Source organism: Lagopus leucura, unplaced genomic scaffold (genome assembly GCF_019238085.1).
Source record: "Lagopus leucura isolate 7727_CA_CO unplaced genomic scaffold, USGS_WTPT01 Super-Scaffold_100022, whole genome shotgun sequence".
In the NCBI taxonomy this organism is placed as follows: domain Eukaryota; kingdom Metazoa; phylum Chordata; class Aves; order Galliformes; family Phasianidae; genus Lagopus; species Lagopus leucura.
The window spans coordinates 7,666,925-7,694,855 of record NW_024962275.1 but is presented as its reverse complement, the minus strand read 5'-3'; the positions used below and the strand labels follow the sequence as shown (position 1 = coordinate 7,694,855).

Sequence of the window (27,931 nt, the reverse complement as noted above, 5' to 3'; positions counted from 1 at the left end):
GATTTACACCAGTAGCAGATCTGATCCCCGATGACTGCATATGTTTACACAAGGGTACGTGCCCATGTAGGGAAGAAGGGAGAAGTGTGAGCGATAAATACAGAGTGGGATTTTCAATCCTTCCAGCTTTCATTTTCATGACCTCATTTCCATGGTAATGTTTGGGTTAGGTTTGCTGGTCTGTGTGCTGGCAGTCTTTGTTCCTAGCGGGATTTTTCTGCTTCCTTTACTAAGGCTGAAGACATTCTGACACTTATTTCTTGCTTGCTCATACACTGTACACAGGCTAGGATAAAGCAAGGCTGCACACGAACCTGTCCAAGCCACCCATTGCAGAAATAGCAAATGTTACTTAGCCATTAAACTGGATTTGTTATAAATACACACATTTCTCCAAATAGCCAACTCCTAAATAAGAAACTAGTTAGATGCTTTGGTGGCCCCAGCATCTGATGCAGTGTAACATGCAGTTTGAGTTATTTAGCTGGATTTTTGTGGCTCCAACTCTATTATCAATTATCCATGGGCTATTTACAGCTGAAAAACATCTTTGGGGTTATTGGCGCCATGAGGTGACGTGTGCTAAATCTCCCAGAAAGGACCAAATTAGAATGTAGTCATGAGGAAAATGATAACAGTTAGTGGTTTACCATAAATATCCCAAAGTCAGTGAAAGTGGGGACGGGCTGCTAATAAGTGCAGTTGACTTCAAGCATCCTTCTCCATTATGAGACAGCCCACAGGAGCCCAGAGAAAGGTGCCCTGCAATGGATGCATGTAAATGTCCGGGTGAGTGGGTATGTGTTTATTCAAGGGCTGTGATGGCAGATAGTGGAGCTGCTCAGAAATGTGCCTTTCCGTGCTAACAACTGCCACCACAGACACTGAGGTGAGTTGCGAGGTCATGCTATTTTAGGATCAGCTGCTCCATACTGAGTTATTGTTGGTCCTTTGCTGCGGGTTATAGCTGGACACAAAATCTTTTACATATTTCTGTTGGCTTCCTCTTGCTCTGAACTCAACCATCCTCTTCTCATCCCCCTCCTCCCAAAATTAGGATGATCTGAAATCACTGTATTTTCAAATCAGTAAGCCCCACGTTTTTTAAAGAGAGAATTTGGATCTAAGAGCATTGCTTCATTTAAATATTTCAAAATTTGACATTTAAATATTTCAAAATGACATCATTATATTGCTGGAGAAAAAAATGAAAAGTTCCATTCAAAAATGCCCAAATGAAATGCTTCTAATTATGAACCCATTCTTCATTTAAGTTAATCTGAAGAATTCAACCTAAGCCTTAAGAACTTTTTACATGACCAGAATCTGCATTTTTGCATGCAAAAACAATATGTGCAATCAAAATTCGGGTAGGTGACATGCAGGAGACAGTTTGAAGGTCTCAGTAACCGCTCAGACCACCTAGGAAAAGGAGAAATGTTAACAGAATTAGGCATGAACACGTTTTTCCTACCACAAAGACAATACCTGTGGTTGCTACTGAGTTTATGGGTTGGGAGCGCCGTCCACTGCTAACTCCATAGAGCTCAATTTCGTACTCAGTGCCCTCTTTCAGCCCTGTTATATCGTGGGTGCGCTCATGGCCTGGCACTATGAGTTCCAGTGGATCAGATTTCCTTTTGGTATCCCTGATTTTTAGAACAAAACTGTCGAAAACCCCATCATCTGCAGTCCAGGACAGACGGAAGCCGTCTGGGGTAGCATCTGAAACCAGAAGGTTGTCAACCTCGGGTTCTGCCTCTAAAAAAGGAGAAGATAGCAGTAGGGGAAAAAAAAAGTGATTCTTTGAATCAGTTCATTAGTGACCTTCCTGAGGTCTGGCTATAGCATACTGCAAGCATCCAACCACAGTTCAAAGAAAGGGAAAGAATCTGCTGGCTATTGAAAAAAAAAAAAGGAGAACATTAGCATTTAACACATACCAAAGAATATATATGAGGGTGTGTGTGGGTCATTCAAACTTTTCACTCTACCACAAGTCCACTACATGGAAATACATCATTTGCCTCTGCCATGCAAAATTACACATGCTGATAGTAAGTTGGAAGTGCATTGGTCCCTTACTTTTCATTGAGTTACCCATCGCACGTGAAACCTTTAGCTATGATGAAAACAAGCTCTTGTTATATAGATCTGCAGGCATGCCTGTAACATGGTCAGGTCTCTGTCTGTTAGGAAGACAGCATGGAAGCTTCTTGAAAGAGTCTTTTCCTTCATGCAAAACCCTTATTCCATGCACTTCTGGCCTCTGTGATGCTTTAGATCAGAAGAACCCTTCAGTTTGATGTAAAACAAATGCTGAAGCAGCAATGGGGAATCATGACAATTCATACACTTAAATGCAATGTGCAAGACCTGCTGTCCTTGGTGAACAAACCCACTCAAGAGGATCCCAGGAGCTGTAAGTTATTAAACAACCACAAAACACCTTCAGCTCAGTATGGTCAAGCATCTCTACCAACAGAAATGCTGTTGGAGTGCTTACTGTCTTAGAGCATCTCCGATGCACTTTCATCTTCCAGAGGAAGATGTTCCTATTTATTTTCTCACGAACCTGCAGTCAGGTTTACTGCTGCATCGTCAGCAACATGGAGATGAGACTTGAGGCTTATAGTGCTGGAGAATCAGTCTGCAACAACTTTTCCAAGAAAATTATTCAAATGCTGCTGGAAGACAGCAGTTATGATGAGGCTGAGAACACGAGCTAAGGTTTTGTGGAAAGAGATGCCAACGTTATGGTTGGCAGTGACCACACTGTGTTCTGTGTGTGGAACACAGAGAGAGTGAAAGAAACGAGGCCATAGGCAGGAAAACCAGGATGATTTCCTCCTGAAGATCCCGATGGTCGGCAAGTTGGAGAATGCTGAGGTGCCCAGCAGCTGTTAACAAGACGAGCTCCCGCATGCAGCTATTTCTCTTGAAAGACTCCAGTTAGAAGTACCTGCATGAACATAGCAGAAATTTTCACCCCTCAACCCACGTCATGCGTCTCTACAGGATCCCTCACAAAGAGAAAAAGGAAACATCAAGTTAAAAGGAATGGAATTTCACTGGTGAACCAATCAACCACGAGGAGTTATGTGTAGCCACGATGCAGAAAGGGATGCAAAAGCCAAGGTTTGTTTTGCAAACGGATTGCATGAAACAACTTCCATGTGAGAAGAAAAGCAAGAAAGAGAAGAAGTGGAAGAGAACAATTTGTTCACATTAAAATACCTGTAACAGCCACAGTGCTTAGGGGCTTTGTTTGGTGCCCCTTGGCAAAACCATAAAGCATAACCTCATAGCCAATGTCAGTTATAAGGCCTTTAAGCTTCAGTTGCCGCTGGGCTCCCGTAAGGAGGAACTCCTGTGGGTCCAGCAGCTTGCCAGAGTCCACCACGACTACAAGAAAGCTGTCGAAGGCATTCTCCGATGCCATCCACGACACTGTGAACCCGTAAGGGTTAATATCAGAGACAGTTAGGTTTTCCAGTGGGGGCATGGCCTCTAAAAGAAGGGAAGGTGCAAAAACACACACAAAGAAAGAAGCAAAAAAAAAAAAAAAAAAAATTGCAAATTAGAAAATGTCACAGATTCCGCCAGACACAAATCACAACTTTTTCCCCCCAAAATATGGTATTAATTGAAGTGCATAGCCCAGATCACGAGACCAGGATTTTCAACGGAGCCTCCAAAAGTTAAATGTTCAATTCTTAATTTTCCTCTAGCACATCTTAACACCTCATCTCACAAGCTCCTTTGAAATTCCTTCAAAACTCATCAGGTAAGCACATTACTCTTGTTGCACATGCACTAAAAGGCAGATATAACCAAAACTGTTTTAAAACTGTTATGCACAAAGCTTTCATTTCCTTTCAGTTGCCACCACCACAGCTGCTTTAGGGACATCTCAACCTTGACATTCACAGTTCCTATATCTTACATTCCTTCCTCTCTACCTCACACGAGTATCTCCAGCCTTTTCTTCCAGCAGTAGAAGGTCAGTGATGCCAGCAGGACTGCGAGAAGCAGGACATCCATCAGCCAGGTCACAGCCAGTGAAAGAACTAAACACTTCAAAATTGCTTTTGTGGGCAACAGGAGAGAAGCAAGAATTTGCACCGGCTAAGGGCAGGGGCTAATGATCACAGAACAGAGCAATAACCTGTTCAAAGAGCTTCACAGGCAGCTGCTAGCTGGTAGCATGCTGACAGCTTAAAGAAATTCCAGTGAGGGGTCTTTTTTTTTTTTTTTACATCAGCTATAATCAGTTTGTATCTGTTTGTCAAAGTTCAGAGCTGTTTCAATTTCTCAAAACTTTCCCACTGCATCTCTCAGACAAAAAGGCCAAATTTTCACACAACAGTCAAGCTCACACAAAATCTGATGAGTCAAATAGGAAGATCAGCTGGCTCTGCTACGCCTGGCCTTGACACAGCATCCCAGGCATTGCTAGAATTCTCTAAACAATCTGACAAACCACATTGTGTTGGCCTAGGAATTAACTCACCCAGTCTTCCATTGCTCAAATTCCACTCACTTAAGAGGAGAAGTAGTTAAATGCAAAATTTTCTTTGGCTAAGAGTTTTAGGTTTGTTTTTTGACTTTTCACAGCTGATGACATTGGCTCTCTGTTTGAGTATCCCTGGGATAGGTGTGGAGTGACACCAGTATATTAAACCCAGGAGGTTTCTGCAAACCGCTGGCACATCCAACTGTGGTGTGGGGTGTCATGTGTTTACCTTGCTGTGGGAAGCTTCCTCTCAAAACACTAATGCCCATGGTTTGTTTTTAAAGTGGAAGAGTTTTAAAACTCCTTGACTTGTAACAACATTCATCAGGTGGCAGGCCAAAGCTGGTGCAAAATGCGATCATAAGGGAAGGGATCGTGGTCACTCATTTTCTTAGAAAGTGCTGGCTCCAGTGCTGTGAGGGATGCTGCTCCTTCAAGGAGTGCTCCCACTGTGCATCGATGAAGCAAGGCAGAATAAGAAAAGGCTTCAATTTCTGCTTTAATCCTACTTAGGCTTCCATAGGTCTGTGTGACAAGCCCTAGCAGTGCACACTGACCATGTCACACACAGAATGTGAACACTGCAGTATTTATTTGACTATATCAGCATGTGATGTTCACTAATCCCAGATAAAATTATTCATACATAGGTTATTCATAGATGAGTTCATAGAATGGCCTGGGTTGAAAAGGACCACAATGCTCATTCAGTTTCAACCCCCCTGCTATGTGCAGGGACACCAACCACCAGATCAGGCTGCCCAGAGGCCACATCCAGCCTGGCCCTAAATGCCTCCAGGGATGTATAGGTGTAAGATGTATAGGTGTAGGGATGTATAATGGATGTGTAGGTGGAAGCACTGACAAATTTCTCCCTTAATCATGGGGAGTTAGAAAAGATCATAACGCATGAGAGAAAGACTCCAGAGAGCTCTTGAATAAGTTTGAACTATTACTCCTCCTAAAATTTTTTTAAGGCCAACATGCCTGCTGCAACCCACGCTTGTGCTAAACTTCAAATGAAAGCATCAATGCTGGGTACTCAGTGCTGCAGTCCACACTTCCGTCCATGCGGGAATATATATATATATATATATATTATCAACTGATAAACATACTCCAAACCTTTCGGCAGGTACCTGTCATGACAAAAGCAGTGAGGGGCTCTGTGTGAACACCTGCATCAGTGGTGCCCTTAATGTTAATGTCATAGCCAGTGTAATCTAGCAGGCCTGAGATGTGAGCGCTGCGAGCACCTCCCGACACCGTAAGCTCCTGGGGTTCGTGTGCTGCATAGGAATCTCTAACGTGTATGACAAACTTGGCAAAAGGCCCATCTCTTGTGGTCCACGAGAGGTTGAAGCTGTCGGGGGTGACATTTGTGAGTGTGAGCGTGCCCAGCTGTGGCTCAGCCTCTGAAGGAGAAAAGGAACACAGGTGAAGAGAGAGCATTACTTTGGGGTGGGGGGAAGAATTAGCCATGGGGGGGGGGGGCGGTTAGAGAGACTTAAAGCTAAAGCGGAAGGGTTTAGCCTTGTTTTGCAATGGTTGAGGAAAGGAGGAGCACCGTAACAACTATTTTGTAAGGTTTTGGAAAGAAGCCAGTGAAATTAGTGCTGATTTTTAATTATTTTTTCCATTTGGTTTTCTTAAATGCTCAAAATTTTCTTACTGAAATGTGGGCTTGATTTACTGAAGCATCAACAGCAAGCCCCATGGTACAACCATGGAAAGTGCAGTAACTCAGCACTGGAAATTTAACAGGAATACCCAGACTCACAGCAATTCTGAAGTAGGATTCAGGCAGAAATTAGGATCAAAACAAATGTCCTTGAACACAGACTTCAGCTTCTGCTTAGTGTTCTTGTTGTCTGGCATTGTAGATACTCATATTTTTGGACCCAGAAATTTGTTGGGATTTTAGTCCTAGCAATGATCATCTCAGCACTAATCTCAGGCCAAAACCTCTCTGGACTCAATGGCTAAGGTGTTCCTTGTCCCCTGATTAGGCACAATCAAAGAGCATCTAATGGACTGGACAAAAGCAACCAAGCAATGCTCTTGCTCTCCCTCTTTCTGACTGTTCAGAAACTTGGCCTTCATGCTATAGAAAGGGTACCATTCCTATTTTAATCTATTCCATTTAAAGTAAAATCATTAAGGATTCATTAGAGCACAGAAAGGCCACAAACACAACCCTGCAGTCAGGTGGCCTGGGAATCTGACTTTCTCTTTCTCTCTTGCCAATTGAACCAAGAACACCTTGGGAAATGCAGCCAGTATGACACCAGGGAAAAACTGTACAAGTGATACATGCTGGGAGAAAAGCAAGAAGGATGTATCAAACTGACCGAGAAGAGTGAAAGAACAAAATCCTTTTGTTATGTAAAACAAGAACTGCTGCAAGATGTTCCAATTTTTACCAGCTGTCCCCAATTGCTTTTAATTAATAGTTGACCTCCCTCAATGGAAAAGTCTTGGAAGAAGTGAATCCAAGTGGCCCCGATTAAGGACACATGCCACTGTCATGCTGCCAATCAATGCCTTCGTGGCTGACAGTGAAGACATCACCATGTAAGCATAATACCTCTGAAGATGGGAGGAGATGAGAAAATATCCACAATGCAGACAGGATCGAGTGAAGAACCCAGTGAGACTGAGCATGGAGCCATCAGCCCCGCATGCAGCTCAGAGGTGACAAAACCGATCCTTTCCAGTCTGGTTCTGACATGGCTGCATTCCTTCACATGCCATTTGCATCCAGTCAGGCAGGCTCATGACACAACACCCAGACTCCAAAGAGTACTACATGCAAAACGAGTTGGAATTCTCTCTTCAGGAGAGTCTCGGTGAACTCTTGGAATCACCATCACCACAGGAAAAGCTCTGACCTATGGTGAAACCCGACAGGTCTCAAGGACTAAAAGACAGCAATACAAGTAGCAGTGTGGTGGGCTGACCATCAAGAAAGGGTGGACTTCCTATTTAAGCCCAGTTTTCTGCTTGGAATGCTTAAAAATGCCGGGCAGAGAAGAATGCCAGAACTAGCAGAAGGTGGTCTCACCACTCCATGCAATTTTGGCTGGTCATTGAGCATGCTGCACAAAACTCCCACAAGAGATGCAAATGTCTTGGATGACATTTGGTTTTAAGAACAAAGAACCAAAATGACATGCAGGTGCCTCTCTGGCTGACAAAGCTACAAAGCCCTCCCACCCACAAGGAAGCAAGTGAGGATGGGATGAACAGGCACATCGCTCAGACCAAGTGAAAAGATATTCTGTGAAAGAATTAACCATCTGGAGCATGTCAGCTATATATACACAGCACTCGCTGATAAGTGTATATATAATGAAACCAATCGTGGTTTACAACTGGCTCCCTTAATGCTGGGGGCACTTTTCCAGCCTTTTCCATTGTCCCAGATATCTCTCTTTCCAAGCACTCACAAGGTCAGTTTATTTCAGCCTCCCCTCATGGTGATCTTCCTATACTTTATCAAAGTATGAAATATAAGGATGATGAGTTGGAGCCACGTTTCAGAGCAGTTTGGTGGGCAGAAAAAGAAAGAAGAGAAAAAAGCAAACCTAGAAGTCAAAACAGTGAAATACCTGTGGTTGCCAGTGCTGTCAAGGTCTGACCACCTTGCCCATCAACTACACCATGGAGCTGGACAGTGTAATTAGTGGCAGCTTTGAGGCTGGTGACTACATAGTGCCGGGAGGCCCCTGGCACTATTTGCACCAGTGAGTCCAAAGGGGAGTCAGAGTTTCTGACTTCTAGAATAAAATGGTCAAAGGCATTGTCCTGTGCTTCCCACATGAGCAACATGGAGTCTGAGGTAGCATTTGATACAGTGAGTTTGCTAAGGAGAGGTTCCTCTACTATGGGAAGAAAAACAAATGGAAATGCGTTGCAATTATTAAAACCCAAAGCAGTAAAATAAAAGTTTGAATTTACATGAGCCACAGATCACAAAGACCATCTAGCCAAATACTTCTTGATGTTTTCCATACCATAACCTCAGTGGTCACTTTACCATGATTCAGTGAGGAGATTCACAATCTACTGATGCTAGAAAATGCAACTCTGCATTATCTTGACCTCTGATATTTGATATTAAACTTGACGTCATTGACTACCTTAATCTCCTGCCATGACGAATAGTTATGACAACTTTTCCAGAGACCATGTCAGCAGGCAAAAATTGGTAGAGGAGTTAAATGATCACAACATGGGCTATTATCTGTCTGCTGTGAGAAGCACCTTCTGTTTCTGTAACCTAGCCCTCTCATCCTCTCTTATTCCACTTCCACACTGTAGTTGGCTAAAGCACATTAGACACTTCCTTCTCTTTGAGAGCCTTTTTTGGACACACTATCAACAGTAAAACCTCAGGACGTGCAATGTGCCAACAGCTAAATGCCTACCTATTTCATTTACCAACATCAAATCAAAACTGAAGTCTGAAGCTGAATTCCAGCAATGTATTGGCCTTGTAGGAATCTGCTGACAGACTGAAATTTGCCTGAAACCTGTTTAGAGAATCAGGATAAAAACTGTACCTATAAATTGGCTTATCTGAAAGAAGGAGTGTGTCCTCAATGCTGCACAGCACATACTGCAAAGCCATCATAATGAATCATCTGCCACTTGCTTCTTGGGAAATTTGTTTTGCTTCTCATCGATCTCAGAGATTGTCCCTACCCTAATGTTTGAACAAGAGCTAACACATTATTATGTGAATGAAATTGCATCACACTGTGATTGACTGACTTTGCTGGATGGGATGGTGGCTTAACATTCACAGCTCAAAATGTCTGCGGCAGGTCTTCTTTAGGTGTCAAACAGTGAGGTAGAGAATTTGGCAGTGGGCAGACTGATGGGGTATCTGAGGGCAGGGAAATGGGCACAACCTGCAAGGAAGAGTTAGAAGAAAGGAGAGTTAGCACTGAGGTAGGTTTTATATACCTGTTGTAGCCGCAGCACTTATTGCCTGTGTGCGGAAACCATGAGAGATCCCATAGAGGTAGACAATAAAATCAGTGCTGGGGGAAAGCCCTGAGATATGAGCTGTTCTTGAATTGCCTGAGATGTTGAACTCCATGGGCTCCAGCAACCTGTTAGAATCAATAATTTCAATAGTAAAGATGTCAAAGTCCCCATTGGTGGTCGTCCAAGAAAGGTTGAAGCTTTCAGGAGTAATGTCGGAAACGGTTAGCTCACCAACTTCGGGGTGTGCTCCTGAGGAGGGAAACAACATTGGTCAGCAGGGGACAGCCCCGTACCCCCACCTGCTCAGAAATGATCTGCTTCACTCTGCTCATGCTGACAGCACTCCAAGCTGCCCTTGGAGAAAAGAGTTTAAGTAAAAGCTCGCTACAGGCAAAATAGTTCTTAAAAGGGAAGAAATGAAACGACAGCAACTCAAAATGCTGAAAAAGAGGAAAAAGAGACGGGGAAAAAAAAAAAAAGAAAGGAAAAAAGGAAGGTTAAAAGCTTTAGCTATTTCCTTTTGCAGCCATGCATCTTTGGGGTCTGAGCATGAAAGAAATCCCAAAGTAACATTTCCAAGCGCCCCAGGGCATTTGGAGAAGTCAGCTTCCAGTTTTAGGAGAAGCTAAAACTAGAGGAAAAGCTGTATCCAGAGGAAAAGTTTGTGTTTTGTTTTAGTTCTTCTAGTTTCCCTTTCAGCTTAAGTTTATGAAAGCTGGCATGTAATTTGGGAGCTGGAGCCAAAATGCAAAGCAGTGATAGCTGCCTTGGGGTTTCTTCCTCTCTGCAGACATCCCTGACGTGCTCCAGGAAGGCTCAGAAAATTCTGACAATTGAAAGTCCCCAGAAGGGAAAATTCTGAAAAGCCGGATGCCGAGGATGACCCAGAAATGGAAGGGAAAACCTCAGCAGGGAATCTTCAGCTGTTTTCATTATGTCAATAAAAGGAGAGCACACTGCGTGTCTGGGCAGGACACCCATGATGTCTGTTTTCTTGTTTGTTCCTCTACGACTTCTTTTGCCTTGCCACATTTGTCTATTTTCAATGGGCAATCTGCTACCAGACCCTCAAAGCACAGCGCTCCCAGACTGCAGCAGGACGCAGCCCAAGGCAAGTGCCCTGTGCCACACACATTTCTACTGAAGCCAAGCCACTTAAAGCACTACTGAAATAGGCAAGCTCTGCTGAGTATAATGCTTTCATTTTGTTTTGTTCTTGCATGTACTTTTACCCCCTTCTGTGCTGGGCAGTATGTGCTTGGGAAAAGTACATGTGAGCAAGCTCTGGTGTCCCACAGTGGCAGGAGGTTGCAAGGTCTGTAAGGAAGCCCAGGGGAATCACCCAAAGGAAGAGCCACTGGTGCCCCTCTATTGCCAATTCGTGTCCTGCTCATTACAGAGATCCTAACACCTGAAAGATTCACTGAGCCACACAGGACAGACATTTCTATTTGTTTTTCACAGTAGAAGCTCATGATCAGCAAACCTTTATCCACAGTGCATCATTTCACAAGATCAGCCACAAAATGATGTTTGTGGCTCTTGATTAGTCTCACTCAAACCTCTGATGACCTTCCTTCTTGCAGCTCACTGTTATGGCACAGTATTTTGGTTAAATGTGGCCTTTTTGCACTGTATCTTTCTCAGAACAATCTGATTGTTTAAACTTCATGGGGCTCAATATATTCTTGGTAGAAATTTACTCGTGTTCTTCTCCATATGAGAACACATGGAAGGGCCTTGTCCTTGAGTCAGACTATGCCCTCCATGTTGTATTTATGCAGAAGCTGGTGTGTAATTTCAGAAATAGCTTCTGAAAGGCAAAACTCAAACATGCCCTTGGGTTTTGCTTATTTGGGCTACAAATATAATTTCACAAGGCAACCTGGACTTTCCTGACCATGTGCAACAGCCAGTTGGGTTTTGCAGTTAGCGTCAGCTAGCAGAAAAGTGAATAAAGGGAACAAAACAAGCCATTCTGAGAGGGGTAAAAAGAGCATTCCTGAAAGCAAAATGGCTCCGTGGGGGCACTGAGACTCTTATTGGAAAGTCTGATCATGAGACATTTCCATGCCAGAGATGTTCAGCCAAGCTTTAATGAGTTCAGTGCACCCATGCAAAGCAGACCGAGTGAACAAGCTTTGTCAAGCAGTTGCAATAGCTCTGGCTCGTGTCCCTGTCTGCAACGAAAGGGAGCCGTTAGGCTGGATGAAAAGATACCTGTCGTGGTTTCAACATAAAGGGGTTTGGTTCTGTAGCCTCGAATCACACCGTAAAGCGTGACGTTATAAGGAGTGTTGGCCTTGAGGCCTGTAATGTTCACAGAGTGCTGTCCGCCGGGGACTGTCACGTTCCAGGTCTCTTCTGGATCATCAGACTCCTGCACCTGAATGACAAAGTTCTCATAGGCCCCGTCGGCTGCTGTCCAGGTGAGCTGGAAACCATCCCAGCCAGTCTCTGACACTGATAAGTTTCCAAGCTCAGGTTCTTCCTCTGAATAAGGACAGAGAGTCAGTCAGTTACTCAGATTACAGACCGGTGGCAACACGGTATTACTTAATGACTTTCAGATAATGAATTTCATTTGGAAGCAAGTGGCACAGAGATGCACCTCCACATTTACATCCCCAGCTGCCCCAGGTAACTCATAAAGTCTCTTCGGAGACTTGGCAAGACAGAACAGTAAGAAAAGAACCATAATAATAAATAATAATCACATTAATGCTGAAAGACTGCTCACAGAAAGCAGTTTATAGACCATCTTACAGCTGGATGTATTTTGCTAATATTAATTACAACTCCCTGTGACACAAGTATTACCATAACCACTTCAGTGCAGCTATTAAGAATTTGGCATTTTCCATTATGAAGTGACTGTGAATACTGCAGTAATGCCTATTGTAAGGCTAGCAAAGCTCTGAGCTTCTAGTACTTGGGATTCAGATGGTTATGCTTTTAATTGAAAGATGTTACATATTCTTCCAAACTATTTCTAATTCAAAACAGCAAAGAAGGGAAAATCTCTTTATGTCTGCATGACTTCAATTTAATAGGCCTATCCTCATTATCTTACATTATTCTGCCACCAAAGCCTTCCCAGAGGCAGAAAAGCTTGGATTTTCAGAGATATTGATACTAATCTGAAATTGAAATCTGCCTTCACAGAAATCAGCATTTTCATACGCCATCACAAGGGTGGCTTAGGAAACTTGGAGCCATCAGAGCTAACGCTCACCTGTTGTTAAATCTGAAAATTTAGGTCTTTTTCCCAGCAAGAGAAGGAAGTCTTCCAGTGCTGAGACGATGCAGCTGATTCCTTAAAATTACCAGGTTCATGGGAAAACAACACAACAATATATTTTTTTTTCCTACATGAAAAATCTCAGAATCATAGAATATCCTGAGTTGGAAGGAGCTCACAAGGATCATTGAGTTCAACTCCTGGACTTGCTACATGATCAACCATTGGCACTTCCAGCATTTTTTTTGTGTTTATTTGCATTGTTGATGCATCAGCATTATAATAGGAACAAACTCTAGCTAAATAACCTCAATGTGCATTCCTGAGCTTTTATAAGAAATGATGCACAGAGGGAAATGGATCTGATGTTTCTCTTCTAAACTTTCATCGTAAAGCCTTGCATATATTTTGAGTTGATGCATAAGGGAGTGCTGAAATAAATGAGATTTAGGCTTAATTTTATTCATATAGATCTCCCCAGAACAACATAAAGCCTATTTTGTGACCCTCACATAGATCTACATAGGCAGGTGGAGCTGTATTATCAGACAGTTTCATGGATGACAGTCAGTAATCATTAGTGCAATTCACTAATATAAAGTAAATTACTACTACTACTCAAACTCTTGATGAGTTTTTCTCATCCTGTCAGAAAAAAAGAGATGGTTTATGAAATAACATAATGATGTTCAACAAAAGAACACAGGAATCCAGCTTTATCAGGACAATCACGGAGATAAAATATGGATCATGTCAAGATAGCACCATTTAGCTGAAAGAAGAGAAAATGAAACAAAAAAAGAAGTGGTTGTATCAGAAAGAATAATCTTTGTTGTCAACGGAAATAAAATAAACATATCAACTTCAAATGAAAATGAAGCTAAGCAAAAGTTAAAGCAAGGTAAATATTTCAAGTCAAAGCACGATTATAAGTATATAAGTAACCATCACAGCCTAGAAGCAATTCACATTTCTCTGAAGAGTGCTCAGTTTCATTCCCATCCAAGATGCAGGTCCCCTTTGCCTCCTAGTTATGTCTCATGCATGCCTGAAACAGAAGTGCACTCCACCCCAACATGCTGCCAAGGGGCTGACAGATACTCATATAAACTCATGCACCAAGTTGGATGGTTGAAGACCTCTGTAAACCTCATCCATTAAGCGTTCAACATATATGACAAAACAACCATAGTGTCATCACAAATGATATCAAGGGATGATGTTTCTTAACTTAAAAAAAAAAAAAAAAAAAGATAGAACAAACCATTGAGAGATAAGGCTGCTCTGACTATTGTCTAGGTGTGCAATAATAATCTTTGTATTTCTATGTGAATGTCTTACATCACGAATTGCATTTCTTTTGCAGGTGGTCTGCTATGGCCATTAGTCCCCAGATCCGTTCTCCAGGTGTGAACTTCTACAGTGGTACTTTGTTGAACTGAGCTCTGGGGCTACAGCCCAGTTTCCTCATGAAATTCACGTAATAGGGATAACAGGCAGAAGTTTTCAGAAGGATATACTCCCAATGTGTTACAATCTTTTTTTTCTCTAACATCACCACTTCCAGGCCAGTGCTGCAAGCTGCAACATCCTTGTGGTCTTTCTTTTGTGCTTTGAACCACAGTCCCAATAAATCCCTGTAATATCTTGCTATTTTCATGTGCCTTGTAAATAGCAGATGCATCAATGCCTCTCTTTGCATGCAGTTTGAAAAGAGAGAAATGATGCTACGTCACCTTCAAAGCTGCATGGGGCATTGTCCATGCTACATAACTCAAGGCTCTCATTCCATAGCAGTAAGTTTTATCCCATGCAAACAAACAAAACAAACAACTACAACTAAGAAAGGCATCAATCACAAAGCTTTGCATTTCTGCAGTGGAACAGCAGTATGAAAATGAAGTTTCATATTTCAAAGCAGAAGAGGAACATGTGGCTAATGAATCCATAGAAAATACCTGTAGCAGCTAGAGCTTCCAAGCCCCAAGACAGCTGGCCTTGAGTGCTTCCACGGAGGATAATCTGGTATTGAGTGCCAGCTGTGAGATTGGTAATTTCTGTTTCTCGTTGGTTTCCCATCAAAAAGATTTCCTGTGTTCTGTTTAAACTGGACAGGTCTTTCAGAGTGATAAGGAACTGATCAAATACCTCATCCTGTGCTGCCCAAGACAGGGTGAAACTACTGAAAGTCCTGTGGGTTACGTTAAGGTCATGAAGAGCATCAGTGACTTCTGAGATGGGAAGGTCAGTGGGCACCAAAGGCAGAGCATGGGGACCAGTGCTGGGGTTTGTTAAGTAACTTAGCTCTGTAGGAGCAGGACTGGTAGCATTAAATGATGTTGCACTGTCTGGTTCTCCAGATGTTGTGATTAGATGTGCTAAACAAAGGTAAATTACAAGTTAAAATCTCCTGATAATTAACCCCCCAAATACAGCACATGACAGCTAGCACCTGGTACAAAACAGTTTCTGTGCTTTCATTAAAGAGCTCTAAGATCAGAGAAGACAGATGGGTACTTCTACTTTGGAGACTGAATCCAGGCTAGAAGCACAGGCAGCATCACCAAGCATGTGGTTCCCACACAGAGCCACACTAAGCAGCAGATCCAGAGCCACAACCATTAAGCACAGGGGTCAGCCGACGTGCTCTCAGTGGAGAAATGGATGGATTCATCCTCAGTTGATGTAAATCAGTCCACTTCAGCTACCTCTAAAGACCTTTGCTAATTTACATCTCTCAACCATGCCTTTTATCTTGACTACAGCACAGCAGTCATTGCTACTGATCCAAACCAGAACTGGAATGCATGCCAATTATTGCAACAATATCGAATCCAGGCTGAGAAATGGGACGCACAGAAACATGCTACATCTCCTCCTGCCCAAGTAAAAACATGCTTGGAGGAGTGATCCACCTTGATACATGCTGAATTTTGAAGGAAGGGGAGGAGACCCTTAACTAAAAGATAAACAAACCAGAGCAATGTTCAGAGAGGTCCAAAAGGACGAAAGAGAAGCAGGCTTGGCCTTCAACATGCTGAACAGATCTATGAACACAGCTTGTAGCACAGTCAGATTCCAAAAAACCTGAGAGCTGTACAAAACTGCAAATGCATTTCTGATCACAGCTGTAAGGCAACAGGCAGGTGATTTTTCTGACACTTCAATTAGCCATGCAGAATTATCTCCTCATTAGTGGAAAACCACATCATTTCACACCTCAGTGACTGCCTAACTCTCATGCTCCATGGCATTCAATTAAGAGAAAGCAACTCATCTACCATCATCAGTCAGATTAGCAGCAATATGTTCTCAGGATTCAGTTATCTGTCTCCAAATTCACACACGTATCAAAAAAAGAAAAAAAAAAAAGAAGTTTTCAGAAGATCAATTTCAAAATATTTTCAAATAAATGCAGAGTTTTTAACTTGAAAATATACTCTCAGAACAAGCACAGATGTAAAAGCATCATTTCTCATCTCCAGGAAGGAGTGAAGTCTGTAAGGCAAACAGTGACCTGTACTTACATCTATTATATATTACACATACCATATTAATAACACTCTTGACTTAGGTAAAGGTTGTTCTGAATTCCACCAGCTTGTGACCTGAACCAGGCCCTACATATGGTGCAGCCTGAAGACAGCAGTGTTGTCAGCACATCAGCCTACGTGCCATGAGAGCTGCTGGTAATTCATTTTTTCTTTACAACTGTACTATCAGAACTGTTATATGACCACAGTAGGGTAATGGAGGAAGGTTTCCAGGGAACAAAGCAGGAAGACATGCAGCACGTTCTTTAGGCTTCTTTGACTCGAAGGAATACTCAGAAATACTCAAAAAATAGTAAAAAAAAAAAAAATGCATAGTGGCAGCTGGGCTCTACTGTGAAGTATTTCTGCTGGAGCCATGCATAACCAAAGTGAACAGACCAGTGAAGAGGAAAAAGCATCAGTATGTTATACATGTAAGCTCCATGGCATGGATGGTCCCAGTGGGGAAGTGCCATGCACCTTGAGCTGCAAAAGGGGGAAAAAATGTCCAAAAATATAAGGGAAAAAGAAGAAATAAGGCTATGTGTCCTTAAGCTGACATGCTAAGAATCCTTAAGAAAACCCTGTGAAACATCACTAAAAAATTGGCTTCTTTTTCCTCATTTTTGTTTGACCACCCCCACTGATACTTATCCCAGATTCCCACTAGTGGGTTAATTTTATTGTGAGACCTTTGACAACCACACAGGAGGTTGTCATGTACATGTTATCCCTATGGTGGCATGTAAATAAGTTATCTCTGATAATTACCTTGTGTGTAATCACTGATTCCACAAATGAACTTATGGATGAGAAAGAGCAGTCTACACTCTTCATGCATATATAAACACACACGATCACAGATGAGTACACATTGTGTTACAGTGTAATAGGGGAGTATGTGGCTTTTTTAGTAACATGCAACAGACAGGAAAATATAAATGACATGAACACATGGGAAGCACTCTGATGCCATGGATACTATCAGTGTTCAGTGTTCAGCAGAGTATTAGCTACAGAATGGGTAACAAAATTTGGATTACAGTCGAACTGTAGATCATGGAGATCAAATAATTGACTGAGAAAGTAGGGGAAGAAAACAGAGCTGTAGGAGCTCTAGGTGGGTGGATGACAGCCAGATAGGCTGATTCACAGCGGTGAGATGAATGAGTAGCAGATGCCAAAGAGTTGAAAGCTGAGAGGAATGCAATTTGATGGACAACAAACATATGCTCTTTCTCAGATTAGAATACTTCTTAGTATCGTTCTCTTAGTAAAATCTTCAGGCTGAATATGGCCAAAATATGTCCAAGCTGCTGCTGCTGGCCTTTTGAGGAATTCCACTTGTAATGCTTCACTGGAGTTTTACTCAGAAGAATGTTAACGTCCTGCCAGGACATTTCCCCGGTTACTTGGGATGGAGCAAAGAGTATTTTGTATTATTTCTCGCTTCCGTCTCTTGGATCTCACATTATTTTCCAAAAGAGGCTATCAACAAGTTTCACTGCAGAATCGCTAATCGGCTCAGCCTCACTGCAGGGTATCACTACAGCTCCCTGAAAAAGGAATGAAGAACCACGATCCACTACAGTGTTGGTGTTCTTTTAAGAACACTTTGGCTAAACGGCTTTTCCCTCTCCCAGCCAGCTGTTTAAACACAGAGAAAAGCACTGAAATATATCAGAGTCCAGAAATACTACAGAAACTACTGCTGAAAATCTGAGATTCCAGGTTCTCTCAATAGAGGAATCAGCTGAATAAATGCACAACCTTTACTGGTAAATCCATTTTCCTAGGGGTCAGCACTGCAGTTTCCCATCAAGCTGTCTCACCTAATCACTCTTCCTAATGTTCCTGTGAGTCTGCATACAAAAGGAGCAGTGCATCTGAGACTAGAATAAGCCAGGAGAGGAAGAGGGTATGATGCACAACACAGACAGAAGTCTTCAGTAAACAGCATAAATCTTCTTTAAAACATTCAACAGAATGGAAAACTTGCTTCTGCAAGCCATGCTCCTATGTGTAACTCATTCCAGAGGCAAGGCACTATCACACTATCACATCCATGATTTGTCAGCAGTTGCTGCACAATCTGGGTCCTTCAGCAGAGGAATGTGAGGTTGGCACTTGGTTTTGCAAATGTGCTCTCATTTATTTCCACAGTCTGATGTATTATCATTCCTCCTCCTCCAGGACCCACATTGTGCTATGCAGGCAGGGCTCCAGAACCAGAAGAAGACGGAACAAAGCTGCAGTCTGACTGCTCAGCTTTCTCAGAGCTGGGTTACGTGCTCACTCTGCAGATTAGTTGTCAATCTCATGTAACATTCTCCAGACATGCTGCCAGAAGGGTCCCCTGAGCTAGCAGAATGGCTCACTTTGGTTTCTGAAGTGATTCTAAACCACTTCGAAGGAGGTACCTGTTGCAGCCACAGCTCCCAGAGGAGGGAAGTGTTATCCTCCAGCCAGCCCATACACCTTGATTTTATAGGAAGTGTTCACCTGGGGGCCTTCGATCACAGCACTTAGGGGTTCTCTGGGCAGGAGGGTTTCTGAGGGGATTCAGCTGCCAATGGCATCTCCTTGTACTCCACCACAATGCCAGTGCAGGCTCCAGAGTTTGCATACCATGAAACACTAAAGCTGGGTCTGTAACCCTTCAGCCCATGAGTTCCCTCAGTTCCTCCTCCTGCATCTCTGTCTGCCTGAGCAACACAGCTCCCAGGGGCGGAATGCTTCTCTGGGCCAGCAGTCACTGCCTGCATTAGGGTTAGACTATGTGGAGCTACAAGGAAGAAAACAAGCAAATGAGAGTGTGAAATATTCAGACTTTCCTTTTCACTATGTAATTTTTAGCATTTCTTGAATGCAGAATCACAGACACCAATATAACTTTGTAACTGGAGCTGCACTTCATCCATTGAAGGAAACAGAAGTGACACAAGGCTGCCATCCTATGGTGTGGAATGTTTCAGGATATGTGCTTTGATCAAATCTTGTGAGCTCTGAAAGTTTCCAACACTTAGGTGCAGTAAGTTGATACACGTACAAAGACAACCAGGAGCATGCATGGTAGGCGAGAAAGCACCAACTAAGAGCATCAGTTTGGGGGCAGAAAGAAGCCTTGCCCTCAGTGACAGATGGTTCACTAGCAAGCAAATTCAAATAAGTAGCACGAAACGAAAGCCCTGACCCTTCTGGATATCTGCATGCAGAAAGCATGACTGAACAAGAAGGAACTGAAAGGAAATAATCTCAGGCATCCCAGAGAGTGCACGGCCTCCCTTGTTCAGCGAGGACAGCACATGCCCCTCTAAATAACAGGACTGTTTCCACCAGACAAGAAGAGCTAGTCCAGGCTTAGCTGTGCTGCTGGCACTTTCCACATCAATCATTATTCTCTCTGCTTGGTAGCTCCAAGAACTCTCCTCTGAAGTACAATGGACCTGAGGTCACCCATAGCTCTACGAGAGACAGCAAAATAACAAGTTTGTTTTGCTTAGCCCGAGGACTTGAGGGCCCCCCAAGTACTGAGAATAAAGCACTTCTGCCTCCCCACACTCATGTGTTTGGATTTGTCCATTCCTAGGCAGGAGGGCCAGGAATGACAGGTTATGTCAACTGCTGCTGTTGCTTCTAAGGAGTCACTGCAGAGAACTCTTTGTTTACTGGCTGCTCTGAGTGAAGACTTAAAACAAATACACCATCCAGACGATCTTCTTTAAAAAAATATATACATAATAATCCAAAGAAAAGAGAAGCCATCTTGTGGAACTTTGGAAACGGGCGTTGGAAAGACCAGACTGTGAAATTCCACAGCATGTTGTTTCTGCCTTTTCACCCTCTACACATACTACTTTTGAGACTGCTCAGTCTTCTGACAGATGGGGAAACAGATCACTTTGGAAAAATCAAAGCCTGCTCAATCATGCCACGTAAACCTTCAGCTTCCCTTTGTATGTGTGTGCTCCAGTGTTCCCTAATTTTTCCCTGCATTGGACACAGGTCTGATTTATGCATCAAATAAGTAATTCACTACTTATGGTTTACTGCAGTTTATACAATGCCATATAACTCACTCCTGCACTGGATTACCTGGCTCTATAAAGCATTCATAGGTGCTGCTGGAACAAATGTTGCCTGGGAATATGAAACTGTGGGATTTTTTTAATTTTTTTTTCATTTTCTTTTTTTTCTTTTTCTTTTTTTTTTAAGCCATTCAGATCTTTACAGTTAATAGTTTGCAAAATCCACAGCTTCGGATGTGTTTACCTCATAGGCGGTCTTTTGGGGGAAAAGGTTAAAAGCCTTGACAGAGGCAGACAGAGGAGAATAATTGCAGCCCCACTGATTCTTATTCACTGCCTCTGCTCCCTCGCAGCACCTGAAGCTGTGTCTCACAAAGTTTAGGCTACAGGCACTTAAAGATTCTTATGTTCTATGATCCATGCACATTAAACTTTGGAGAATAAAGTTTCACAGAGAAACCTCATTCAAGGAATGGTCCATTGGTTCTAGTTAAGTAGAGTGGTTCATACAAATAGAGAGAGGGCAGAAATGGACTCCTTCTTTGCAGACAAATATAATAGTCATGTATCCAATGGAAAGAGTGACTGTGACCAGATTTGTGACAATAGCCTGTTTCTGCTTTTGGATGAGAAAACTGAGGAAGGGCAACATCAGAGCCCTGTTGACCCTGCTGAAGCATGACGGGTGGAGGCATGCTGTGAAGAGAACTCATTAGGCAGGAACAAGCAATATTAGAAACATTCTGGTTGCTCTTTCTCCTAGATTTTGGCTGTAGAATATAAAACAAGTTATAAGACAACATACAAAAAAAAGCAGCCTCACATCAAACAAACGATGAGGTCTGCATTTCCTGCAGAACAAATAGCTGTGTTCTTTGTGAGCCTTCTCAAAGGGTAAGCAAAGAAATCATTGAGAACATGGAGCTAAACACAAGTGTTCCTCAATTAACCTGTCACGCTAGACAGAATTAAGCCTGCTTTGCAGGCAGTGGATGTTTTTTAGCAGTTCCTCAGACACGGCTCAGAAAATCGGGTGAAAGTGCACTCAGACCAGTCACTGATGAAGGACCTGGTGCATGGTACTCACTGAAAGCTGTTACTTACCAGTCGAACCCTTGATGGTTGTGGGTTTGCTTTTGTATCTGCCTTTCTCTGCCACCAGACTGATGGTGTACTCTGCCCCTGCGTCTAATCCTCTCAAGATATAAGAGGTGCTGTCCACAGGGATCTCCACTTCGTTCTTCTTTCCAGAGGGGCTAACATAAGTGAGGCGGTAACGATCAAATTTGGCCACTGGTCTTCTCCAGCGAAGGGACAGGGTGGTTTCAGTGGGGTCACTGACTTCCAAGTCCTTGGGGTTATCAAGATCTACAGGTGAAAAAGTAAAGTTTAGGTGTCTCTGAAGTGCCCTGGGTCAAGTTTTCAGACATCTGTAGAGAAGCAACCGTATTGAGTGTCTAGTGACAGATCTCATCTGCACCCTGAGCTTTGGAAGTCATAGAATGGATTATAGAAGTCCCATTGCTTCATGTAGGTAGAGGAAAAGGAAGTTCTCTTTTATAGTCAAAACACGCTAAATCTGAATTTCTGCTATTTATGTTCAGTTCAGCTGGCACTGCATGAAGGAGAGAATTTAAGCCCTCAGAGCATTTTTCCAGGGAAAAGGAGGTGTTGTGAGAAAAAGATTTACTCCAGAGCAAAAGAGAGGGTCAAGCTACTCACCAGTGCCAGCATTAATGGTAGCAGGAGCACTTTCCCTGTCCTGTCTCACTGCTGTCACTCCAATGCCATATTCAGTTCCAGGTCTCAAACCTAAGAGATGAGGAGTAGACATGCAAAGAGATGAGGAGTAGACATATAAGTCCCTGCCCATGGGAGATGCCTACAGGTATGTTTGTGTAAATAAAGAATGTATGCTCTACTAGATATATGCTAGGTATACGCAGACATACACATTACATGGGAAAACTACCATAATCTAACCTTGCAGGACAGTATGGCCATTTGTATACACATGGAAAAGCTGCAAGCTGGCATAAGTAAAACCATCTTTAGTACAATTCAGATTCCTCTTGAAATGACAGATATCAAACAATCTTCACTAAGACATGTGACCCAGAACTCAGGCAAGTGACCAGCAGGATTCAGAGACACGTATGAAAGTCAAATAGCTGCTTACCCACTTGTGGGTCTGAAAATATATATCACCTGCATTTTAATTTAACTACTTCCTCTCGCAATATGCAACCTCTACTTGCTGCTCTCATATATATAGTGATCAAAAAGAATTTTTGGTCCCATGCTCCATGGTGCTGGCAGCAGGAGGATATTAGTAGCAATTTCTTGATTCCCTTACCTGTGAGTGTAGCTCTGGTTGTTGCTTGGTTGCCCTTTGGCACTGTCAGCTCAGTGTGGTCTCCACCAGAAATGGGAGCAAACTTAATTCGGTAATTGTCAATATTCGCATGGCTGTTCTTCCACTCCAAAGTAATGCTGTTGTCTGTCTGTGACACTCGCTTCAGGTTTCGTGGAGCATCCAGGTCTGTAATAAACACATTAATAAATAAAACCAGATATAAGTAACAGGAATAATTCTCTTATGACAACAGCCTTTTACAACAGTCCATTTCAGAAGATGAACATGACCCATGAAGCTGACACTGTTCCCTCTTGTATGATATCACTTAACTACATCAAGCAGATTTTTTTTAGTATGATGACCCATACCTTCATAAAGCATTCCCAGGATGACAAAGGAACAAAGTAATCTTAAAAAAAAAAATCACAAAAAACATTTGCAGATCTGAAGAAAAGAAAAAAACAATGTTTGCCAATCTGTTATGGATTTAGGCAAGCAGAAGTAAGGTCTTAGATGGAAGGAGAACCATGGAAGATATTTAGCTCAGCAAACAGACCAAATCTAGAGGAATTTGATTTGACAAGAAAAGATTTAGGGTATGATGAGAAAAAGCTTCTAAGTGACTTAATAATGTAATTCCCATTTTCAGCAAATATTTAGAGACTTGAAGGGCCTGAATGTTTTGATGGGCCAGTAAGGTATGTAAGGCACAGAAAAACCTTCTCTGTTTTCATGTAGGTTCTGTGTTGATGCAGTGACTGTCAACTAAAGAAACACAATGCAAACAGCACAGGAAGATTGATGGTGATTACATTAAACTCACAGAAATTTGGATTGCCACCCAGCCTCCTTACCTGTGACAAAGACTTCTTTTGCAGGGTCACTTTCCATGTCCCCTCGCCGAGAGATGAGCGTCACTTCATATTCTGTGTGTGGCCTCAGGTTTCCAATAGAATATTGGTTTTCATCCTCAGAGAGGTCAATGGTAGTCCTGTCCCCTGGAACATCCTTGGGGCCATATGTGAGCTCTATGCCTTCAATTTCAGCCAAGGGTTTGGACCACGTGATCAGAGCTGTGGTGTCTGTGACATCTTTTGCCTCGATCTGGCTAGGGGCATCAAGTTCTGTTTTAATGAGAGGAAAACGTTATTAAAAAAAAATTAAATAAATCTTAACAGAAAATTCATAATGCTTACTTGGGCTTTTAATTGCTTCAGAACAAAATTAACATGAATGGCTTCTACAAAATGAAGCTTGTCTTCATTTACTTTCTTCCTTACTTGCCAAGTGGGGCCGATTCATCAGAAACAAATTCATTAAATTCATTAACATCTGAGGTTGCCAAAACAAGGACAATCAGAAACTCTGAGTTCTACACAATGGAAGCTCTTTCCTAAGCAATTTCTTCATGCCAATATCAGCAGGATGAAAGAAGTTCTAGTTTCTGTGGTTGTACCTTTTAGGAAAGAATAAAAGTGCATGCTGGTAGCTACCTTCTAGACAAAAATAAATTTCCTTTCTTCTTTAAACAGGTGATTTGGAAAGCAATATTTTTTTTCTCATGTCTTTGTCATTAAAAGCTCCAATGCTTTTTTCTTTCTCTCGATTTCCTTAAGAATGCACCTTATTGAGTTAAATTTTCTCTTTGCTTTAAAACTCCCCAGGCTACCCCAACCAGCAGTTGTTTCATTGGTTGTACTACAGATATACAGGTTGTGCTTACTTGTGGTTATCACACGGGATAGCCCTGGTCCTCTGGTATTGTTTTTCACTATATGAAGGGATACATTATACTGTTGTCCTGGTGCCAAGCCTGGCTGCATATATGATGTCTCCGGCCTTTTCAAGCTGCTGGTTATGTCTCCATTATCATCCTTTTTCTGTAACACATGGAACAATCAGTTAATACAAACAAAAAATTCAGCATCTTTCACTTGTATGAGAAGCAAGGCTTTGACAGCAGGAACGATGCTTCCTTACCATATTACGAAAGACCAGCTCCCAGCCATCAAAGGAAATGCTCAGAGGATCCCACTCCACCTGGACAGATGTTTCTCTGACAGATTTGAATTTCAGACCTTCAGGAGCAGGCAGATCTGTGACAATAAAAATAAGATAAATACACATGTAACAAGTAATAAATGAGGATGCTGGTAGTGGAACATCTTCCCACAGCTATAAGTATCTGCCATGCAGGGGTCTGCATCTGAGAATCCCCAAGGATTATCAGAGATGCTTAACCTCTCTTCACAACTGGTTATTCTGCCTCTGAGAGGCATTCTCCTGACCTATTCTAGATGTTGACAAAGAATAAAACAACTTTCTTTGTACCCTACAAACGCCTATTTTTGCCTTCTTGAGGGAAACCTAGCGTGGACATCTGACGGTAGGTGAAATGAATGCTGCCCCAGGTCTCTCAGAAGAACACTGACTGAAGTCAAAGAGCATCTTCTGAGCCTGGGATATTAAATTAGATTGTGATGGGCACAGTACAAAAAGGCAAATGGACTACAGATCGGCGGATAAGCAGACAGAGTAAGTTGTGGCAAAACACACTGAAGATATAAAACAAATGGAAGTTCCATTTTAGTCAAAACTGTTTGAATCCAAATGATTTCATATTGCTCTTCTGTTACACGTGCTATAATTATATATATTTTTTCAGGGAGCATTACCAGAGTTCAAAAAATATACCTTATTAAGAAGGAATTGAGGATCTTAATTTACAAAGACCCCATGATAATGAACTTTGCTTTTAACATTGATATTGCTATTGAAACAGAACAGAAAAGGAAAGTGGTGAAGGCTCTCTTTGTTGAGAACAGAAGATGAACTCAAAATAGAAAATACAAAAAGAAGAAAACCCCAACACAAACATAATACAGAACAGACAAATGACTGAACAGAGGGAATATTAAACTCACATGTCGCTACTCTGGCACTGACTGGAATACTTTTTTTGTTTTTAAGGATTGCAAAGACACGGATGAAGTATTCCACACCCGGCTCCAGCTCACGAATAGTGGCAGATGTCTGGTTTCCTGGTACCGTGAACTGTAGATCTAAGCCCCCACTGCTGGTAGGGACATAGGTGACAAGGTACTCGTTGACGAGATTCTCATGCTTCCATTCCAGATTTACAGTTTTATCTGTTACATTCGTTACAGTCAGTTCCGTTGGAGGAGACACTAGAGAGGGGAAGAGCAAAACAAAAGTCAGTTCTCAAGGCTCAGAAAATAATGACCTACCCAGTTTCCCATTTTCCCAGGAGCAGTTTATGAGAATCAACAGGGAATGGGGAAGCCGTGCCACACAAATTAGCCACTTGTAGAAAGGAATGTTCAGCTGATGAAGACTACAGATGTTTCCAGAACTAATGGGCCAATTTCTGCTTTCATGCTTGCGCATAACCTATGGCTGACTGTGTTCCAGCCCCTTCTTTCATGGCCACGACACAAGACTACTACAGCTAGGTCCTGAGAGAATCAGACTTTAACTCAACTGCCAGCAACACGTGATTTTACAGTTGGAAGTCCTGGGGTTTGGATACACAGAATTGCACAGATTTTCCACAATAAAATAAAACATGATTATTTTTGTAAATACTTTCAATAGATTACTCCGTGTTTGCATGTGCAGGAGCCCAGAATGTAGCTTGGGAACCCTCCAAAAGGAGGAGATGAAAAATGGTAATTACTTTCCAAGTGTATTCATTGTCCTTTACAATGTTCCCAGCCCCAAAGTACTCTTTGATTACTCTACAAAGATCTTAGTTCCAAAATTCCTCCCCTGGGATCTCCTAAAGAAAACTGCCTCCTTTATAGTGTAATGCCTGTCATTATGTAGCTGCCAGCATTTTCTATCCATTTCCATAGAGTCAGTGGTACTGGGAAACTAAACACATGGCTTAATAGCTAAGTTTCCACTCCAGCTGATTCCATTATTTTAACCTAAGCTTTGTCAAATCTAACTGTATAGTGTTCCATATATATAATACATAATATGTAAATTGTGTACATATTTATATACATAAATGTTTTAAGTTAGAAAAATCCATTTGGTCTATTGAAGGATAATCAGGGCCCCTGCGATAATTCTGAAAGCTTGCATGGAAATATTTGTGACATCTGGCAATTCTATCATGATGGCTGTCTCATCTTCAGATGGCACAGTCATATTTTCTGCACGTGCCTTGCCTGCTCTGCCTCCATCAGGGCTCCATCTCAAAGGTCTACCTCCAAAGCAAAATCACAGGGTGCTTGGAGTCTGTCAGCAGACAGTCTCAGAGCTGTGCCTTTTGGTTTTTTGGCTTCTACAATAGCAATAGCATTGCAAATGCAATCCCTTCTTTACTGGTCCAGCGTGAGACTGGGAACTAGAATCTATCTGTGAGAAACCTAACGCTCATACTTAAGCTCTTTATTCCCTAAATTTATTATCCACATTAACTCATTCCTGACAGACTTTTTTTTTTTTTTTTAAAGTAAAAATTCTGTTCATATTCTTTTTATTAATCCAGATGAGTACCTAGGTAAGAAGTTTCTGGATTCACCTCCCTCTTCTCCTTAGCTGTTAGATGCAACTGTTTAGCATCAAAAGGTACCATGAGAAACCAAATATCGTGACAAATCCCCATGCAGTGCCAGCTCCAGTGAAGGGAAGAAACGTGGAGATGACAAATCAACTTTGTCACCATTACTGAACTTTTGTATTGCTAGCCACCAAAAGTCACCTGCAATTGCTACGATACACAGCCCTGGGAAGTAAGGGAGGGGAAGCTCTTGCTCTGAGCACACTAGCTCCACTGCATCAGCTGTTTTGACTGTGATGAATAAGAGCAGAAAAAACCATACACACAGGGTATATGCCCTGCTATATGAAAAGCACCATGGAGCCTCTAAGGTGGACACAGGGAATGGATGACACAGGGGAAAAAGTTCAGAAGGGCCATTGCCACCTACCATCAGAACAGTCGATCCCCATGTAACCTTCCTCACAGACACACCGTCCCTCGACACAGCGGCCCACGTTGTTGCAGTTGTTGGGGCAGGACCGTTCCCGGCAGTCTTCCCCAGTGAAGCCCTCGTGGCACACGCAGCGCCCATCGACGCAGCGCCCGCGCTGGTGGCAGTCATTGGGACAAGACAGCTCCCCGCAGTCCTCCCCAGTGAAACCGTTGTCACACACGCAGCGTCCCTCCACGCAGCGCCCGCGGTTGTGGCAGTCATTGGGGCACCGCAGCTCCCCGCAGTCCTCCCC

The 27,931-nt window shown here is 42.5% G+C and overlaps 1 protein-coding gene across 4 annotated transcripts in view; it reads right to left on the bottom strand.

Moving 5' to 3' along the window:
• Positions 1-27,931, bottom strand: part of TNC (tenascin C) — a 65,701-nt gene that overhangs the window by 11,019 nt on the left and 26,751 nt on the right. The window contains exons 3-16 of one of the 4 annotated variants that reach the window (XM_042878870.1): positions 27,634-27,931; positions 25,597-25,860; positions 24,653-24,768; positions 24,396-24,552; positions 23,527-23,796; positions 22,670-22,855; positions 22,036-22,125; positions 21,418-21,681; positions 14,711-15,130; positions 11,732-12,004; positions 9,488-9,760; positions 8,128-8,400; positions 3,238-3,510; positions 1,489-1,761 (exon numbers count right to left, since the gene is read on the bottom strand). The exon at positions 27,634-27,931 is cut by the window's right edge and continues 887 nt beyond it. In XM_042878870.1, coding sequence (XP_042734804.1) covers positions 1,489-1,761; positions 3,238-3,510; positions 8,128-8,400; positions 9,488-9,760; positions 11,732-12,004; positions 14,711-15,130; positions 21,418-21,681; positions 22,036-22,125; positions 22,670-22,855; positions 23,527-23,796; positions 24,396-24,552; positions 24,653-24,768; positions 25,597-25,860; positions 27,634-27,931 — 3,430 coding nt within the window. The remainder of the gene's footprint in view (positions 1-1,488; positions 1,762-3,237; positions 3,511-8,127; positions 8,401-9,487; positions 9,761-11,731; positions 12,005-14,710; positions 15,131-21,417; positions 21,682-22,035; positions 22,126-22,669; positions 22,856-23,526; positions 23,797-24,395; positions 24,553-24,652; positions 24,769-25,596; positions 25,861-27,633) is intronic. The other 3 variants (XM_042878866.1, XM_042878867.1, XM_042878868.1) reach the window with 3 other exon arrangements.